The sequence below is a fragment of the Pseudopipra pipra genome, chromosome 25 (assembly GCF_036250125.1).
Source record: "Pseudopipra pipra isolate bDixPip1 chromosome 25, bDixPip1.hap1, whole genome shotgun sequence".
NCBI lineage: Eukaryota > Metazoa > Chordata > Aves > Passeriformes > Pipridae > Pseudopipra > Pseudopipra pipra.
Window position 1 is genome coordinate 49,117 of NC_087573.1, and position 19,562 is coordinate 68,678.

The following is a 19,562-nucleotide window of genomic DNA, read 5'->3' on the forward strand; positions in this document are numbered from 1 at the left end:
TCGTCCCCAGGAGATGGTCAAGGACAAGAAACCCCTTCGTGTTTCACTTCCCCATTGCTCTTTGCAGGCTTTCTGCCTGCATCTGGGACAACTGAGATGATTAAAAGCCATCACAGTAAGTTCTAGATTTCAGGACAACACTAGCAAGGAAGAACACTTCTTGAGGGTAGTGTTTTGGTTTTTTTCATACATTAGAACATTTATTTCTCAGAGAGAAAATATAGTCTCAGACAGTCAGATTATAGAAGGTAAAATTAGGTTTTTCTTTTCTTTACAAGCATAGATTTTCTTATTACCCCTCTTATACCATCTGATATAAACAATTCTAGAAATCAAATAAACTCACTTTCTACAATAAATAAATAAATCTGTGCTTTACAGCAGACTGACAGTAACATTTAGGTTCCGTAGCAACAGCAGGACATTAGCCAATTCAAATTCTGAAATGTAATTTAAAAAAAAAAAACAAAAACCAAACCAAAACAAAAAATCAAACCAAAACAAACAAACACTAAAAAAAACACCTCCCAAGACCTTAAAGCATATACACAGGTCACAAGTCCACAGCTGAGCTACCACCTAGAAAAGTGTATGTTCCTTTAAATAAATTACACTGTGTGCATATAAAAGACCCAGCAACACAACTGAGGACTTCAAGAATAGTGACAATAGGTCTGAATAATTTAGAACATTTTACAACTATATACACAACATCCTTCCCTAGCCACACTCCATAGGTGTTATTATCACTATAAGTATTTTTACAAACCTATGTCCTACCTCTATATGTTGCAGGAATCTTAAAATTCCTTCAACTGTGGTTCCATGCCCCAGTGTATAAGAAGTGGCATTTTAAAAAAGTAGACCAAATAGAAATGGCAGTGATTACTCCCCACTATTCATTATCATTCTCTTTAGTATGAAAAGGTTAAAAATAATTTAAAAATATTGAGTTAAAAAGCAAAGTGATATTCAATCTACAATCTTACTTTGCACCTTTGGTTCTTGAAAATGGGAAAGCAAAAAGAGATAAGCAACAGAACAGATCAGAGAAATCATAAAGTCCTTGGCTGACAGAAAAGATTTTGCCATCAAGTTTCCAGACATCAGTTTGTCCCTGTGTTTTGCAATGCAAACACAGAACAACAGGGATTGTCTGCAGAGCTGGGTTTACTTGGCTTTGGATGAGTGACAATGCTGAAGACCCACACACCAAGGAAAGGATATGTCTGCATAGGAGAAGGGGAAATGGCAAAATGGTTGTGTGCTTTCGTTAGCACTTGGTTTCAACCCGAACTGCATCAGAAGAAAACATTAAATAGACAGAAAAGAGAGAAGAAAGGAAGAGGAGCCTTACACCAAATGTGCATAAACCAACACAAAAGATGTATCTCCCTCCAACCCTGATCAACCTCAGTACCTGCAGAGCTACTTCAACTCTACTTAGACACCTTCAAAATTACTTTTACTTCTTAAAAAAAGGAAGTTATCTTTGCTTAGATTCCGTACTGCACAGTCATGATATAAAATGTAACAGCAGATTCACAGATACAAAATAAATTTCTAGGACATACATATACACACAGATCAGGTAATCTGCTTTTCATCTTTAAAGCTCTGTGCATCTGTGCATGTAACTGTGTGCAGCAAGGGGGGGAAAGGTCACTGATATATCTCAAGCTTTTCTAAAGGCAATGAGAGAAATCTAAACATGAAAACACTATGTACATAGGCAGGAAAATCATAATGTGAACTCCCAGCTATGATTTTGTGGGGGTTTTTATATGATAGGACAATATCATTTAAAGAAAAATGAAAAGGCCAATGACGGTTTGGGTAAATTTGGCACAAGAAAGTCAAGTTGGGATTTCCGTAAAGGATCCTGGTTCTGTTACAGTGGTGGCAGGTTCCCAGGAACTACTCCAGGCTAGCTGACGACTTACAAACCCTGGCAGCACAGGGGAGGCAGGGGCAAGGGAGGGTGCATGAGGTCCAAACATCCAAGTGCTGCACTCTGCTCACTGCATCAACTCACCTTGGCTCCTATCACCGGTCAGCTTTTGCTAACTACCTTACTCCCAGCCCTGTAGACTACACATTTCCATCTCTTGCCAGCTCTTCAGCAGATACATTCAGAAAGAAGCTGGACAAGTTTTTTTTGGCACATTTCAGGGTACTTTGAGGACTGCTGAAAGCTGCCGGGAACGGTGTTCCCCTGCCAGTCAGTGCATGAGATGGTCCACTCTGCCAATGCAGTGAGCACGAGGTCTGGGGGGAAAACGAGGTCCAGTCACCCCAATCCTTTACAGGTAACTGGATGTAATGAAGGGATGGTCTCCGTGCACTCGGCTCATGTGGATCATGGCTCGGTCATATGCCACCTGCACAGACTTGCGGATGCTGGTTTTTCGTCCTTCCATCATCTTTAACTTGTCCACTGTGTCATCAACACCAAGGGGATAGACTTTGTCACGTGGAAGCCACTGCCTGCAGTAGAGAGTGCAAAGACCTGTCACCAAGAGTATCGAGAGGGAAAAAGGGGAAAGAAGAGCAAACACCTGGAGGCCTCTCACCCTTGCAATACCTGAGCAATCAGCAGGGGTGCGACTGCTTCAGTGTACCTGGCTCATTCCTACTGCATGGCTGCTACAGGCCAAGGACATTCTCCCATGAGTTTCCAGGACATGGCCAAGTACTCCAGCTCCTCAAGCTTTCCCCACATATCTCAGCAGCCATTAGTCACTGGCTGTTATCTCCCCTCCAGGAGCAGTTACACTTATGTAATATATTTGTTTATCATTAACAACCACAATGATGCTACAAATGTTTAAATGCCTGTATTTGACATAGAAGAACCACCTGTAGCCAAAATGCCTTCCAAGCACAGTCTTCTCTCTCCTTGGAGTCCTTACTCAAGGCTTTCAATGCTCCTTGGAGCTACAGGGGAAACTTGGAAATCCCTGTGTTCCACAGAGCAGAAAATAATACAGAGGCTTCCATGGTGGAAAGCAAGTTCTTATCCCCAAGCAAGTTCTGTCTTGTTCCAAGAAGCTGTAAGCATTAGAGGTTAGGTGGGTACAACTATCTGAGTATCACCCAAAACCAGGCAACTTCCAGTTGACATGTCCGAAGCCCAGGCTAACCCCAATGGATGACTTAAATTGCAAATGCCTTGTCTGTAGCAGGTTTTTATTGCATCCAGATTAACCAGTACACTGAGAAACATGCCACCTATCTCTCTTAATGAAGTTCAGCCCCTAGGAACTCAATCTCAGCCACTGCTAGCACAGTTCAAAGCATTTCCCAGCCAGCCAACATGGGCGACGAAGGGCAGCTCAGCTTATCTTCACCACAAAGATGAGGGACAATTTCAGTGTTTGTGACCCTTCTGCAACATCACTGAAGTCAGTAGAAATTTAGGACTTTCCTGAGGTGCCTTATTTTCCCACAAACTACAAACAAGGCTCTAAGGGGCCACTTAAGAGTGTAAACATACAGCAGAGCTTGTATTCAACAAGAGCAGGGCAAAGCCAAGGAAATGCTTATTTTTGTTGGAAAGGTAGTTTCAATTACAAGCTTGGATTTAGGTTTTTCAAAATGATGACTACAGCATGGTACTGCCATTGATTTTCTGCTAAAAATCATTAATACCTCTTTGAGGAACATGCTCCGTATCAACTAGTTCTGGTAATCAGGAACAGTGAAACAATGCAGTGTTCTAATAAAAAGCCTCAGGAGTTTGTCTCTTGACACCTCTTTTCCCCAGAGAACACAGAAATACTTCTCAACTTCCCAAGCAGATGGCATATACTTTGCCTGCACTGCACCTTGTCTCCATCTCCTTAGATTGCATAAAACACTGCTGCAGCCCCAAAATGTGAGGGGAAACCCTCTCCCTTGCTGCTTTAACCCACTATGTGTTTGGCTCTGCTCTATTCCCAATAGTGTATCTTCCCTCCAGCCCTGACACCACCTTTGGGCAATGCTCACCTCCTTCCTCCAGCCTCTGGCCCTTGCCTGATCTCATGCCTCACTACTCTTCCAGGAATGCCAGCAAAAACCTTCCTCAGGAGACTAAAGAGAAGGGCTCTTGAAACAAGGCTTCTTTTTAAGTTCCTGATACGTTATTTTATAAAGGCAGGAGAAGGAAAGGCAAGCCCATCTATCTTCTGTTCCCACAGCATCCCAACAGTCCAGCATCTGCTCTGTCTGCAGTATAAGCTCTCTGAATCTGTGATCCCAGCTGCACGCTCCTGTGTGTGACAGCGTATTTGCATGGTTCATGTTCCCATGTGGTAAATTCAGTGGGCTCAGCATGTGGCTGCCACCTCTTCCTCTTCCAGTATAATTCTCCAATTTTACAAGTTTCCCATTGTTTCATACACAGATTTCAGAGTCTTTTTAGTATTTTTAAGGCACTTCACTTGTTTATGACTTATTACATCTGGGTGGTTTATTGTTACCATGTGAGCATGGTTGGCAATTAATGCTAAAATCAGCAGATTCAGTCTGTCTGAAGCAGAACAACAAAGGCCTTGAGATATTTCACATGCTTTGAACCTACATGCTTACACCTACATTTTCCATCCTAAACAAAGGTCTTGATTTGAAAACTGCGGGTACTTAGCACCTCTGAAAAATCAGCCAAGTCTAAATATGAAATAAACTCAGCATTTTAAAAATGTTACCCTGGAAATTTCTGGCAAATCTTTTGTGCAGCATTGGAACAGGCTGCTTAGTCTGCTAGTGTTTTAAAGTCAAGTGCTCTCTGTAATTCGCTGCAAATTAACTCTCAGTGTGCCTCAGTATTTTCTTGGTGATGTGACCCTTGAGTGTAGGATGCTGGATTGTTCACTGTGGAACTGTGAGATGTTGTGTGACTGGGCCGGGAAAAGCAGGCTGTCTTCCTTAGACTCTTCTTGACTGCTGCATGTTCAAATTCTCCAATTTGCACGTAATATCATCATCATCATAATCCCTGTGTGCTCCCATATATCAAAGATTACGTTAAATCTTCCTTCTCTGCAACAGCACTCACCACAGGCCTGTCTGCACACACTCACCAGGTTCTCTTGTTGTCAAAGAAAAGGACAAGGAAGAGCTTTTCTCCTGCCTCTGTCTGCCTCTGCTCCCCCAACTTCAACACATCCATGGGCGGGACAGGGATGGGGACTCCATTGTGAAGCAAACCCTCACGCGGCATCTTGGGGTCGATTATCTAGTGACACAGGGAAAGGATATTTAAGAACAAAATCCTTTCAAGTACTGAAGAGAAGGCATTTTTTTCTGTTCTTTCAGTCTATCCAAGCTAGACAAATAAGTCTACTTTGGATGGTAAGCAAAATTGCTTGTTATGTTTCAGTAGGTCTTTCTAAAAAAACTTCGTCCTCGAGCCTTCCCCTGTAGAAGGGAAGCCAGTCAGTTCGAAAGTCAGGCATCCAATCTTAAAAAAGTGAAAGGATCTAAATATGTGGTTCTGTGTGGCGTAGATGCATCTACACTAATTGGTAATTCAGTACAAACTCAGTATTGTGTTCAGCAAAGATCTCCCTCCCTCACTTCAAAATCATACAATAAATGTAACAAGACTGCTGTACTCCACAGGCGTAACATGATTTCACAACAGCTCCATTCTGGAACAACCCAGTTGACTTGAGTGGCATTGCTCAGATTTACACTGCTATTAGATTAAAATCAGGCCCAATATTCTGAGAGAGTTGACAAGCAGTGCTGGCTTCATCAAGCTAGGGTAACACAGACTATAGTAATTTTGAAGAGAAGTAACAACAGATGCATCAATTCTCCCCAGTGTCCAAATTGCTATGTGATCACAGGAGGAGAACAAAACAGCAAAAGGTGGATGCAATACTCCATCTATTCTTCTTTGCCTCCTAAGGTCTTGAAAAAGTAGATTGGCTTTGACATTGGCCATCTGTAGTATGAAGGACACTTTACCACCACAACAGGCTGCTATTAAAAAAAAAAAAAAGCCTTTTTTGGAGGCAGTCTCAGTGGTTAAATGCATTCTAAACCACAGTTTAACTCCAGCTGTAGCCACACAGACAATTAAAAATGCTTTGGCTGGCCAAGATGGCTAGCAGATGCACAGCTGTTCCCTCCTCTGAGCTCCCACTTGGAGTAAGAATATAGATGAGCGTGGTTCAATTCCAGCAGAATCCGCCGTTTTTGATGGCATCAGAACTGTGCTCAGTCACAACCAGGCCTGCACACTGTGTCAGCTTATGCCCAGTCTCCCAGCTCTGCTGCTTGGATGTAGAGACCCCTCTAATTTCTGTGATGGCCACTTTCTTTTAGCCCTTACAATTTGTCAGCAGTCACAAGAGCTGTCTGTCCTTGCCATCCGAACCAGAAAGGTACTTAAGGGCATGGCTGCAGCCACATGGAAATTACATGAAGCAGAGATGGCAGGAAAAGCCATATCTCAAGGAGTATATTTAAAAGCAGCAGAAACAACAAAACATGGTTAGCCTATCTCATGTTCTTACACATATCCTCATTTCAGCAATCTCTGTTGACAACTTAACAAGCACTGAAATGCCTGCGGTGGTAGTGGCACTTCCTAGCAACACCTGCATGCCAATGTTTTGCTTTGAAAACAAGTATGGTGCTCAATGAAGACAGGTTTATGGATTTCATGTTTATAGAAAAACATCCAAAGAGATAAATATTAAGGAACTGTTGTTCAAGGGACTAGGTGCAAATGCACATGAATATATTCTCATATTTAAATCAAACATATGGTTATTGAAAGAGGATACATATGATAGGGCACCTACATGTGGAGTTGTACTCACTACACAGGAAAATGTGCAGGCACTTAAGACACCAGGTGGACCATGGCGCCTGCATTTATAAAATTTACGTCTTCTCATCCCAAAAGTACTAATTACTTTCAGGCGAGGGAAGGGGAGGGAAGGGGAGGGGGGTTCCTATCCCTGACAGTGAGAGGCCAATGTTTTATAAATTCTCTGCAATGCTCTGAAACAATGAGCACAGGGAAAATTAACTGCGCAAAGGGGAAAGAAAAAAAAAACACATATTGCATTATTTTGGGAAGTTTTCCTTTTCTGTCTGGTTACACTGCACACAAGCACTGTGTTCTGGGCTACCTGCACTGCAAGTACAAGTTGTGAGAGAGCAGCAGGGTACTTACCAAGGCAGGGTAGGAAGGATAGCCACGGCACTTGGCCCACACAAGCTCCAAGGGCTCCAGCTCAGCCTGACTCTCAAAGGACATCAAGAGAGTTCTGCCTAAGGGACAGGAGGACACACGACTTAGAAGGGCTATTACTGGCAAAAGGGTTATGGTAACACAAGAAACCACACTGTCATCTAACCCAGGCATGATGGCCTGCATTGTCTCAGGAGCAATCAGCTAAAATAGTTGAAATACTGTTGTACTTAAAACCTCTGACAAAACAAAATGGAAAGCCACTTATTGTTTGTACCCATATGCATTGGGTGGCCAAACGAGATGTGATATGACACACATCTCATCTGCAGTAAGTTTATGATAAAATTTAGTGTGCACTGAGCTCCAGCCTTCTTTATGCTCTGTCAGTACAGTCATGTTCAGCATTAAGATAAAGCCACAGCCTCTTAAATCACGGGTCCAAGTCTATGCATGCATGTAGCTTCACATGAACTCTTCAATATGGAAATATTAATCCAATCGAGTCACTGAAATCAAATGGCTATACAAGAGATGGATTTGGTCATACACATGAAATCTACCAGCTCATGGTCCTGGAAATGGAGTAATCTTCATTAATGCAAATTTTATAGCAAGTAGTGCTTGCTGTCAGGAAAATGATCAAACAACTGGCATTGAAAATTGAATTTAGAAAATGCTGAGTACAACCCAACTGAGCACCCTGTCAAGACAGATTTGATGTGCTTCTCCACTATTGCATTCCAGACATATTCTTCCATTAATGAAATTATATTCTAAGACACAGAATTGCCCCACTGAACCTAATTCTCATGTTACCAGCCCCACTCTGCAAGCTTATCTCCAAAGAAGATTGCTGAACACACAAATTCCAGGATAATAATGGTTCTCAAAGAGCCATGACAAGAGCCTGCACTCGGGAGCTGCACAGAAGGGCATGGGCATTCCAGGGCATCAAAGCTGAATTCTGATTTCAGCACAGACCTGCAATAACTCTATTGTTGACATACCATAAGAAAGCCAAGAATCTGGTTGTGTGAGCACAACACAGAAAGAATGGTGTAGTGCCTTGGGTAGTGACAAGTGAGGAGTGTGACAATTTTATAGACATGTAGCACAGTTTGACAAAGACAACTTTGTTATGAGGACCTTGCAAGCAATACAAGAGGGAACAGCTATGAAGTCATCTCCAGAGAGACCCCTCTTACAATTAACTCTTCGTATTGCAGCATCATTAAAGAGAACTAGTCCCAAAACAGGAGACAATGCCAGGCACATCACACACACCAGCCCAACAGAAAGTATCCTTCCAAGGAGAAGACCGGGCATAAGCACTCAGCAAAGGTGAAAGCAGGAAAAATCTTTTATGCAATAACCTAAATTTGTAATAAAGCAGGTAATAATGCCCAGGCAGGTCAGCAGCCTGATCATAAAACCTGGATAGTTTGTCCAGGACTGGTTCCTGGTGTGATTTGGGATGTGTTCCCTTTGGTTTAGATGGATGTCAGCCCTACAGTGCGGTGGGACCAGAGCAGTGTGTGCTGTGCAGCAATTCTCACCTGAGCCACTGAAATCAGGATCTCCATTCACACCTTCCACGAAGGGCATCCGAGAAAGAGCCGGCTTTCCTCGACTGCGCTTAGGAGGCATCAAACCACTGTTAGAAAGACATGGAAAAGAAGGGCATTAGGAGAAAACAGATTATCCTTGAAAACAAGGACAAGGAAACAGATTCCCCAGCTCTGTCTAAACTACTGAAAAATTACTGCACTGGTGCCTCACTGACATGAAAAGAAAACTGAATACTTAAGCAAAATGTGATCTCTTCTGGTGAAAGCACAGTGGACATCATCCCAGCTTTCCCATGAACTAAGAAAGGGCCTAATAGAAACCAAGCTGTAAACATGAGTAAGAAACCCAGCAAAGATGTCACACTTGAGAGTTGATGTAGTGATGCTTTTGGAGTTTTCATGAGCTATACCAGTTGTGTATAGACTTATGACACAAATGGAGGCAAATATGGTGGGGGCCATAAGGCCAAGACATGGCCTGAAAGGCAACTTCTGGCTCCCAGTCTTGTTCTGACAGCATCCTCACCCCATCAAAGATTTCTGCATAACTCAAGGACCCTCATTTAAATGACACTATAACTATGCACAAATCCGGGTGTCTCCTGTTTCCCTTCAATGCAGTTTCTTACTTTACAATAGTCTATTGCAACAACTTCTTGTAAGATCTGCACAGAGGTCATGGTAGCATCCAGCCTACAGAAGAAGCAATGACTGAGATGAAGATCTGGACACACAGCCCAGAAAACAGGGGAAGAGATGAAGTGCTGGGTGTGTGTCTCATCTCAAAGAAGAGCTGAAGGTTCTATGCCTACAAGGGGCTCAGCATGTGCAAAGAGAGATAATTTACTGGGGTGCCACATGCTGCCCTTGGGTTGCCCAGCACCTGACTGTGGAGGTAGGATCACTCTGCAACAGAGAAAAGCCCTTGCATCAAAATTGCTCCTCCAAACCCAGGGCCTTGCCCTTTGTCATGGGCATGATAGACTTTGCAAACAGATTTACAATGGTAACACTAATCAAACCTTAGCTACAAGTGCAAAATTATACGCCTCTTTGGGTAGCTAACATTTAGGATCCCTCTGCCCAGCAGAGCAGAGTTTTCATTTGAAAAATGCTCCTGTGATTCAACCCTGCCGCAGAACAATTTTTTACACAGCTAACAGTTTTGAACTGTTGTTTAGCCCTGAGAACGGGTGTACGCAGGCATATAATTTTAAGTGCCCAACTAACACTGCAAGCTTGAAATCTTACACAACTAACTGAGTACATGCATTGTGAGGAAGCACAAAATGTCCAAACGTATTTCTCTAGTGATGGGTCATGTTCAAGGCACTGCAAACATAACCACAAATATCAACTAAAAACATCTTGCTTCTGTCTGTCCTGGATGATCTTACCCATCAAGCTCAAATGTGCTCAGCCTGCCACTCAGAGCACACACAAACGTGATTCTGGCATAACAGAGGTTTTACTGTGCAGTGAAAGGGCTGTGAAATAACTTAAATCAGTGCTAGGAGGGCTGGACAGGTAAATAAGACCAGAAAATTGACACAGCACTCATAGGTACCTACTGAAATTGACCAAAAGATGTCAGGTGTTTGCTCTAAGTCTGTTCTAAGTCATGTTTGAAGCACCTAGTTCTACTTTTAAACTTCTGAGAGGAAGAAAGCAGCAATTCAGTAGGTGGCAGAAGTTCAGCTTTACGTGCAGTGCTGAACTGAAAATCTGAATTCAAGTTTTTTCCAGTTTTGGCTCTCAAGGACTGCAAGGCATTCATCAGCAGAGAGGATGTGTATGCATTGAGAGAGACAAGTATAACAGATACCCACTTGCTTGAAAAATCAAGCCCTGCTTTTGGGACCAATAACTTAAAAGAACAGGACAGAAATACAGTAGCTTTTTGTCTTTTACAGTAGGCACAGAAGTAACAGTTCGGGCTAGGTTTAAAATGAAGAAGTCAAAGAACAAAACCAGAGAGAGAAATCCAGACGCAGAAGGTGCTCCAGGGCACAGTTTTGCATGGGGCACTTACCTGCAGGATTCAAACACCAGTCCACTGCCCAGGGCAGAGCTGCACTCGAAGTCAGAGCCACTTTCTGCATGCTTTGCAAAGCCATTAGTCACTCCTGCCAAGGAGACAAATGGGAATGACAGGGACTGACTCCTGAGAGCATTCCCGAGCCCAGAGCATGCACAAGAAGCCAGATGACAATGGCTTTCCCCCATCCAGGCATCCACCACCCCCAAGTTCCCATGGGCTCACCAAAAGTCCAATAGCCATACAAAAGGCAAACTCATGGTAAGATCACTATTGTTTTTTCTAGGTGTAAATATCGAATTGCCACAAGGCACACATTTCTGGGAAACACCTTGTTATGAAAATCCTCTTCCCAATGACCTGCTTCTGCAGTAACACAGATTCATCACACCAGACACTCCCTCCCGTTAGGAGAAATCAGTTGTGTCTGAAATCATGGGAGGAGATGGGGCCATATCAAAAAAGCAGTGCTGCAACTTGAAAAAAAGCCAGTAGTGCTGCTTCAGCTGAGGAGAAATGTCACTGTGTGACGTGATTTTCCAGCACCCTGCCTTTACTTGCCCTTTTTTTATTTTCAGCCTCTCATTCTGACCTGTATCCAATACAGATGACAACTTTCTCCTTTAATTACCAACAGATGATGATGGCGAGTCCCTCAACTCTGGAGAAGTCATTTGTGATCCCTTTAACCTGTCCTGGTAAGTCTATCTCCACATTCAACTGCTTTCCTCCCACTCTCAGTATGCTAGCAACCTTATGATAGCCTTATAGTTATGAGATAATATTTGAAGTGTAGGCCAAGTCAAACCTTACAGGTGGGAACTGTCCCACAACAGCCGTTCACACAGAATCAAAAGAAATTACAGTGCTGTCACTCAGATGTCTCTTTCCTCTTGTGTCTTTCCAAATTTCACCTCAGGTGCTTATTCTTATTTGCAGATCTAATTTGAAAAGGAATCTTCTTGGTATTCCCACCAATTTTATTTAAACTCCAGAACTGAGAGTACAGCTGATTTAAAAGCAATGTTTAACATCTCATCTTACATGGGTGCTGTGTTACTACAGACGGTGCACACTTCCAACCAAATGCATCATTTCTGCAGCAGGAAACTCTCACTCCTAAGAGTGATCAAGCCAACACAAACCCTTCTATAAGGGCAGGAACGCCAATCTCAGCCCAGAGTCTCCAGACAGGCCTCTCAACAGCTTTGCAAGCAGCTGGGCACATTGGCTTGCCCTACACAAAATGGAAAACTCTCTCTTACAGCAGCCCTGTAGACTAGCAAAGAGAAGAATCATTTGTGACTTCCCTGGGTTTCATCTTGGTACCTCTAAATGTCTAAAATGGAGGTGACTAGAGCTGAACTAAGATACCAAAACCAACATGTACGGTCAGTGGAGAAGTGCAACTCATTATGGACATGTCTTGTCTGCCCTGTTTTAGAAACATGTGGAAGAGATGCAGCTTTCATCAGGCACATCTGGTCATGAAGCCTATGTTTTCTTCTAAGCATAAAGTCAGTTCCAGGTGATGCAAAAGTTTTTACTCAGCCCCAGGATTTCTATGTCCTCGGTCCCATCTCACAGTTTCCAAGGGTTCAGAGGGAAAAGAAATCCCAAAGAACTGGGATTTATAATCAGGTTGGAAAAGACCTCTGAGATCATCAAGTCCAACCCATAACCTAACATCACCATGTCAACTAGACTATGGCACTGAGTGCCACGTCCAGTCTTTCCTTACCTCTCTGTCCTGCCTGCCTGGGTGACTTTTCTCGATTGCTCTCATTGCAGGTTCTGCTCTGTGGCCGCTTCCGAGCTTGTCGCTCCCCATCAGGGCAGGAGGGTGAAAGCTGCCCGCTCTGCCTGCGGTCCTCCCTGTTTTCCAGGGAGCAGTCCAGACCTCTCTGCAGCTTCACCCCGTTCTTAGCTTTTTTAAAAAGGACAGATGTTCGTCGGCCCACGCTGCTGAAGGAGGGGCTGGCAGGGGTGTCTGCAGGCGACAAGGCCAGTCCATTCAGGCTGTTGTTGGTGAGCAGGCGCTGGAAGGCTTGGCTCTCCCGCTGCAGAGCCTTCTTGTCAAAGAGCTCCCTGTCCAACACCACCCTCTTCTGCAGCTGATTCAAGGACTTACTTTCACTGATGGGTTTGAGTGTTGGAGGGTCCTGCAGAGAGTCTAGCTCCGAGAGGGAGGGTACAGGTCCTGTGGGCTCCAGGGTTGGAGGGTGCGGGGGCTTGGCATCATCTGCTAAAGGAGTAAAGAACCTGCCTGAACATTTTACAAAGACTTACTCCCAAAACTACCGACAGCAATTCTCATCTTTCACAGGGCCACAGACAGGAGAAACAGCAGGTCTTGACTGCTGACATGCACTTGAGAGCTGGAATTAAAATCCTGCTGCAACCTCTCACCTTTCTCCCTTTCCTCAGCCTCATCCCTTGATGTTTTCTCCAGCCTCTGGTCCCGCAGCACAGTCTCCCCCTTGGCCATGGTCTTGTTCTGCTGCTGGGCCAGTTTCTGCCGAATGGAGTTGATCTCCCGTCTCAGGAGCCGTATGCGTCGTGTCCGTGCACCACTGGACCGCATGGTGCTCACTATGTCTAGTTTTTCCAGCAGCTCCTTCAGCTGGGCCTCCAAGGACAGGTGAGCTCGGTTCTCCGGGAGGAGGATGTTATCCACTGCATCAAAAGAGATTGTAACAGTGAAGGGAAGGAGTAAGGCTCCTTGAAGAAGCATCTGGGACCACTGCCACGCCTCACTCCCTTTGATGCTATTCATGAATCAATCGCTTTAGTCTGGGGATTTAGCAATCATTAACCTTGGAGCTCTGCCTTCCTTCCTTTGGGCAAAAAGCAGCTGATTTAACTTGCACTGCCCTTTAGTTCCCCTTACTGTCCCAGGGGCCGCAGTGAAAGGATGTGTTTGCACCCCACGCAGAACAGTTCACAGTCTAGGTCCTTGTCAGAAACCTACTTCATTGTCAGATAAAATGACAAAATCAGACCACAAACAGAACTGGTCAAAACATAACGTTTGCCATTCCTCTGGCTCTGTTGAAGGGCTGGCCTCCAAAGGAGCAGGACAGACAGCTGAAAGACATACTATCATGCACCAACACAAATTTTATAATGACTCTCCATCTGTACCCAAGAGAGCTTCAACATTTAGGAAGCAGATGGCAGACTGCAAGCTCTGAGTGCTTCATATTGGCCTAAGTATTCTGTACTAAGTTTAGCCAAGTTATTCAACCAATGCTTTGGAGCTGCATCTCAAGAGGGCTGTAGGAATGGATGCAACCATGTTGGGAATGGGAAGTCTCAGGTAGAAGGACTGATTGGGTTCCACTACTTTGACTGCCCCATCACCCCCTCCCAGACCTCAGTGCTCCATCTAATCCAGTGGCTCTACACTTCGCCAATTTACAATACAAAGAAATGCATGAGCTTTCCCTAGAGCAAAAAATCCTAGATCCACCTTTGCACTGCTTTGTAAAATAGCAAGTTTGTACTACAGGCACAGCACAAATCAAAGAGCATGAGCAGTTTACAAGGCTCTTCTGAGACAGACATGCCCTAAGAGAGCTGGAGCTAAGCTGCACCTAGCTCAGAGTGCCCAGCTCACCTGAAATCCTGCTCTCTGAGGCTCTAAAGGAGTTAGATATATGCCTAGGTAAACAGATGGATAGGAAAAATCTTGTATGTAGAATGATGGGTGTGATTTACATGCAGGCTGAAAGACATGCTCAGAACAAAAATTATGATCTGCCTGAGAAAAAAATATTAATAAGTACTCACCATCCTCCCAAGAAAAGCAGTAAAAGTCCTCAGTTTTGGGTGACTCAGGCAGGTGAATCCCCACACCAATGTCAAAGCCAATGCTTTCAGCCTGCCGCCGTGCGTGACGCAATATCGCTCCTCCGAAGTCTCTGAGCCGGACAGCTGCTCGGTGGAAAATCGTGTCTTTAGCATTATACCTCATGCAGTTGGTAACTATAAGGTTAAAGTCTTCCTCAAACTCATCCAATGTTCGGTACAGGTGGGACTCCAGCTTCCGCCTCATGGTGGAAAAATCCATTGGGTTGGAAATGAATTCCAGGTAATCTGGAACCTAAACATATAAAACCTGTACAATTACAAAAACCATTTACTAGCCAACTAGAGTGCATCCATCATAAGCACTCTTAATGCCCTTTCCACTGGCAAGGGGCAGCGCCAGAAATTCACTTCTGTGTCACCCACTCAAGGCAGACACACCCCGGCTCTGCAAAGCATTACTTGTACAAGATGTGCTAAAGCTTCTAGAAAAAAATGCCCTTTTTTGGCCCGGAAGGATACTCACATCATGAGTCCTTTTTCAGATATTCTTTAGTCCACCAGGAGCTTGGGACAAGGTAGTTTATGCTTCTAGGGTTACGACAGCACATGAGCCTCTGCCCAGCAATACCTTATCTACAACCCACTAGACACCTCTAGGAAAGAGACTTGCCTCATTCAGGTTAACAGGCTCTGTGAAGATCTGGGCAGCATCCTTCTCCTGCAGTAGATCCAGCGTTGTGCGCAGAAGGACATTGAAAGGGGTCAGCTGTAGCTCCATAGCAGCCTGCTGAACCTTGACCTGGGAATGAGATATGTGAGTGGTGTCTCCCTCCAGTTTCTTCCGAATCATCATCCCAGCTCTACTCAGTGGTGGAAACCTCAGGTCGGCATACCACTAGCCTGGCAGACTCATTGCTGTAGAACTTCTGGCAAACACATTGTGCTCTCCACATGCAGGATGTACATCAGCAGACAGCACTTTACAGAGTCTAACCGCACAGAACTCCTATTTATTCAATCTCATCAAGTCAAAACAGGAGGAACCCCCAGAAAATTAAAAGATACTACAACCAAAAATGAAAACAGGCAGAGGCTTTTCACACTTGGTAAATTATCCTGTAGAACTCCCTGCCTCATGATATTATTATTATGCCAATTATCAACATTATACAAAAGTTGAAAGTATGCAGGCGTTTACATGAGCAACAACGTCCCTAATTAGACTATAGAGCATAAATAAAGTTTAAGATATAAGCTCTCAGACTTCAAGGCAGAAGCCAAACAACAACAGTGGTCTGATGTCTGCAAATTCCTAATACAGTTTCTTATATCCCTTATGAAGTCTCCAATATTGTTTGTTTTCAAGCAAACAAGTTGTAGTACTGAAAATCTATTCAAAGAAGACTGGAACGGGATAAAAGTATTTATTTGTCTTTTAACATTTTAATTTCTTTGATCTTATAATTGCTCGTTATGTCATTAAATCAAGCACTCCAACAGCAAAGGTAAGCAAGTCTGTTTACACAAAGCAAACTGATGTGCTAAGCAACAAGACAGGATCAGTGAGAGAATGAATGAAGACAAGATGTAAAGACCACACTTTTCCCCCAGAACAGGAAAGAAGTCAAACAAAGATGCATGATTCTGGAGTATCCTTCTCCACTCATCGAAAAGGTGGGCTGGGATAGAGCTCCAACTAGACACACTTTTCTGTGATATTTTATTGTTTTATAAAGCACAGCATAGTTTCCACAAGCTTTTATAGATTTAGCCAGCTGTGACAGGGATATGTCAAGATATCAAAGGTGAACAAAGCCCAAGAATGATTTTTTTTTCATCCTCATACCTAAAATACATCCATACAGCAAGCAGGGCTGACCTACTGATGTAAATCAAGGACAACGCAGCAAATGAACCAGTGCTGGCATCAAAAGGACTCCAGAAAAGCTATGGGTAACTTCTGGCCACAAAAAAATTGCTTGCAGAGGAGCTGCTTTCCCTCTGCCTGGCTCCCTGCAGACAGCCTGAAAGCACCCAGGCAAGGCCTGAGGACACGTGTAAGGGCTCACTGTATGCAAGGCGAGCCTTTCACGAAGCTGTCCTTGAAGATACTCCTGCCAGAGAGCATTGTCGTGGGTGCAGCAACCAAAGGCAAGCAAAGACCCTCAACAGGAAAAGCTGGCAAGCATGGGAAGCAACCTTGACTGGTGCAACTTTGGAGATCTGCACACAGCTCAAAGAGTAAACTGGAAAATTTAGTAAATTGTCTCCATCATAAAACTTTTTCATCCAAAAAATGTACATAGAGTACAAATGACAGGAATTTTTAGCTTTAGAGATTAAGAGCTGAATTGCGATTTAGACCTTTCTCTGGAGTAGGTGTTACCAAACTCCTGAAATTATTATGAAAGGAGATCTAACTTCTATTCTGCAAAACACTTGCCCAGAAATAGAAGGGGTGCTGTAGGTCAGAAATCAAATCCACTATTAGTTATGCAAATACATTTTCCCAGCACTTTTCAGCCCAGCCCTGGTTCTGTGACTGACAGGGAGAGAGAGTTCTGCGCACCCAACAGTCAGACTCTATGAAAAGAGGAAAAGGTTCAAGAAAAACTGTTGTGTTCCTTCTCTGCCTCCTGCAGCACAGAGTGCTTGCATGGGACTGAAGTTAAGTGCAGCAACTCAACAGCCAAAACTACTCACCTGCTCCCGTTTGAGTTTTTCCCTCTTACGGATCAGCTCAATAAGCAGTCGAGCCCGCTCCAAGTCATGCCGCAGTTTTTGCCAGTACTTCAGCTCTTCCTTCACTGCACTGGTCTTCTCATCCTGCTCCTTCTGTAAGATACAGCAGTGGGGTGAGATAAAAAACACAACTGGCTTCCTGTGTTTCCTTCTTTTTCTGGGCATCCCCACTGAATTGCTCTCCTCTTCCTCCTATTCACTTACCTCTTGTTTAGACTATTTCCCCTCCTTTCTACAGCATTTAGCTGTAACAAACACAACATCAGCCTTTCTAGATTTTATATTATCTGTGAAGTTAGCCTAAGTTATACTGTAGCTACACTCTGGGAACACACTTCAGTGCATGCTCATTTACACCCTCCCAGCTTTTATATCCAAGTTTATTACAGAGGCTGGAAATTTTTCTGTTGGCTGCTATGCATTGAAGCAGCAGCCCAAAGCATTTACAATATAAAGGCAAGGTGACCAAAAGCAGGGGAGGAAGGAGCTATTATTATCCTCCTTGTAACCAATAAGAAATAGAGCCACAGAAAGACATTTGCCAAAATACGAAGGAACAGCCAACACTGGGAGATGAGCTCACACCTTCCAAGACAGACAACCTATCCAAGTTCAGTGGCTTCTCAACAAAATCACCCTTCCTCCTCTAAATCTGTAGCTTCCTTAATGGCTTGGATGATATACATAAAGTGCATACACTTTCACACAATTGCCAAGAAGACAATTGCTTCACAAGATCTTCATGGTTTATATTAATAGGACATTTGTTTTTAAGAACTTACCTATAGTAAATTGCCAATATAATACACCAAGGAAATGCTGCACTTTTCCAAGCTCCACACTGATAAGTGGGAAATAATTTTTTTATTTATCACCCAGGGCAGTCTTCTTGCAAATGAAAAGTCTATAAATTCCTCCAACTATAGTAAAAATATACGTGCACATTGTATACAATACCTACTGACAGGTTATGTTAGAGGATAGAGTCCAACTGCTTCATTGGTTCACCAACTACTTCTCATGCCAAATGCAGTGCTGCTTAATAGCATCGAGATCGAGTGACTCTAGACACTGGCTCAGAGGAGGAAGCAAAGGAGTCCAGAGCTGATGATTATGTCTAAACTTCCATATGAATGTGCACAGGACAGGCAGAAATTGAAGCTGAAGGAAGAATGACCCAAACTGGAATTTGGCCAAAACTCTGGAGCTAACACCCATTTTCTTTAATCACTCGCAAGAAATGTGATTTTATAAATCATCTAAGAGATCAGTCCACCAAGGGTCCATCACACCCTTGTGCAATCCTGGGTCTCCTAACTCAGGGGAAAAACTCCCACCTGCAGATTCATCAACACAAATTTTAGTAGCATGATGGATATCCCACTAATATACTAACTCAGTTCTTCAGGCATGAGCATACCAAGAGGAGACCAGAAGACACTTAAATCAGGCCTCTGATCCTTTCACCCTTAATGCCCTCCTTAGCCATGTGCCAAGCACATCTCCCCCTGGAATGCAAGCTCTCCATCCTCCCATGGGTGTTCAGCTGGGGACCAGTACCTGCTCTGTGTTCCGCTGGGATTGGAGATGTGAGTGCAGGCGCCGGATCAGGGGCACCCCATTCCTCGCCTGCCGCTTCAGCAGCCAGTAGTTGTGGAGCCTCTGCATGAACTGGTTCTTCCTCTGGAGGGAGAGCCCACTGCAAATTTTGTTCAGCCTGAAGGAAGCAAAGAGATGTCATAGAGCAAACTGCAAAGCAATTGTAACTCTGTGGACCCTTAGGTTTCCCGATGAAGCTTTGCAGTGCTGTGTCAAGCACACTCTGAAATAAACATAAACTGGTATGATCTGGGATCTCCTCAGCATGAATACATATGTGCCTGTGTTAGTAGAAACCTGGCTGGAGGGTCTCACCAAGCACTTGCCCCAGCACTGTCAAATAAGCAATCACCAATTCAGCTCCAAGCCTTAATTTCAAAAGTACTTTCTGTGTTAAGAACTTTCCAGGGGCCATTTAAGCCTGATGTTATTAAGCTGGACTCTTGAAAGGAGTCCAATAATAATATATCACCTATTTTAACCCTTGCTTATCATTTTTAGATTATACATGGTGCCTTATCAGCAGTTTCCAACACTTATCTGTTAAAATATCAGCAACACATCAACACACTTCCTAAGGCACCAAACAAAAATTCAGCACTACCTA

General features: G+C 43.7%; 1 protein-coding gene across 8 annotated transcripts in view; it reads right to left on the reverse strand.

Annotated features, from left to right (window-relative positions):
• Positions 1 to 172: 172 nt before the first annotated feature.
• Positions 173 to 19,562, reverse strand: part of BRPF3 (bromodomain and PHD finger containing 3) — a 32,308-nt gene continuing 12,918 nt past the window's right edge. For 4 of the 8 annotated variants that reach the window (XM_064635903.1, XM_064635900.1, XM_064635901.1 and 1 more), the window contains exons 3-13: positions 18,917 to 19,073; positions 17,318 to 17,449; positions 15,285 to 15,413; positions 14,594 to 14,906; positions 13,211 to 13,477; positions 12,543 to 13,046; positions 10,796 to 10,889; positions 8,752 to 8,849; positions 7,175 to 7,272; positions 5,064 to 5,218; positions 173 to 2,487 (exon numbers count right to left, since the gene is read on the reverse strand). In XM_064635903.1, the coding sequence (XP_064491973.1) occupies positions 2,304 to 2,487; positions 5,064 to 5,218; positions 7,175 to 7,272; positions 8,752 to 8,849; positions 10,796 to 10,889; positions 12,543 to 13,046; positions 13,211 to 13,477; positions 14,594 to 14,906; positions 15,285 to 15,413; positions 17,318 to 17,449; positions 18,917 to 19,073 (2,131 nt within the window). In that variant the 3' untranslated portion in view covers positions 173 to 2,303. The remainder of the gene's footprint in view (positions 2,488 to 5,063; positions 5,219 to 7,174; positions 7,273 to 8,751; positions 8,850 to 10,795; positions 10,890 to 12,542; positions 13,047 to 13,210; positions 13,478 to 14,593; positions 14,907 to 15,284; positions 15,414 to 17,317; positions 17,450 to 18,916; positions 19,074 to 19,562) is intronic. The other 4 variants (XM_064635905.1, XM_064635904.1, XM_064635907.1 and 1 more) reach the window with 3 other exon arrangements.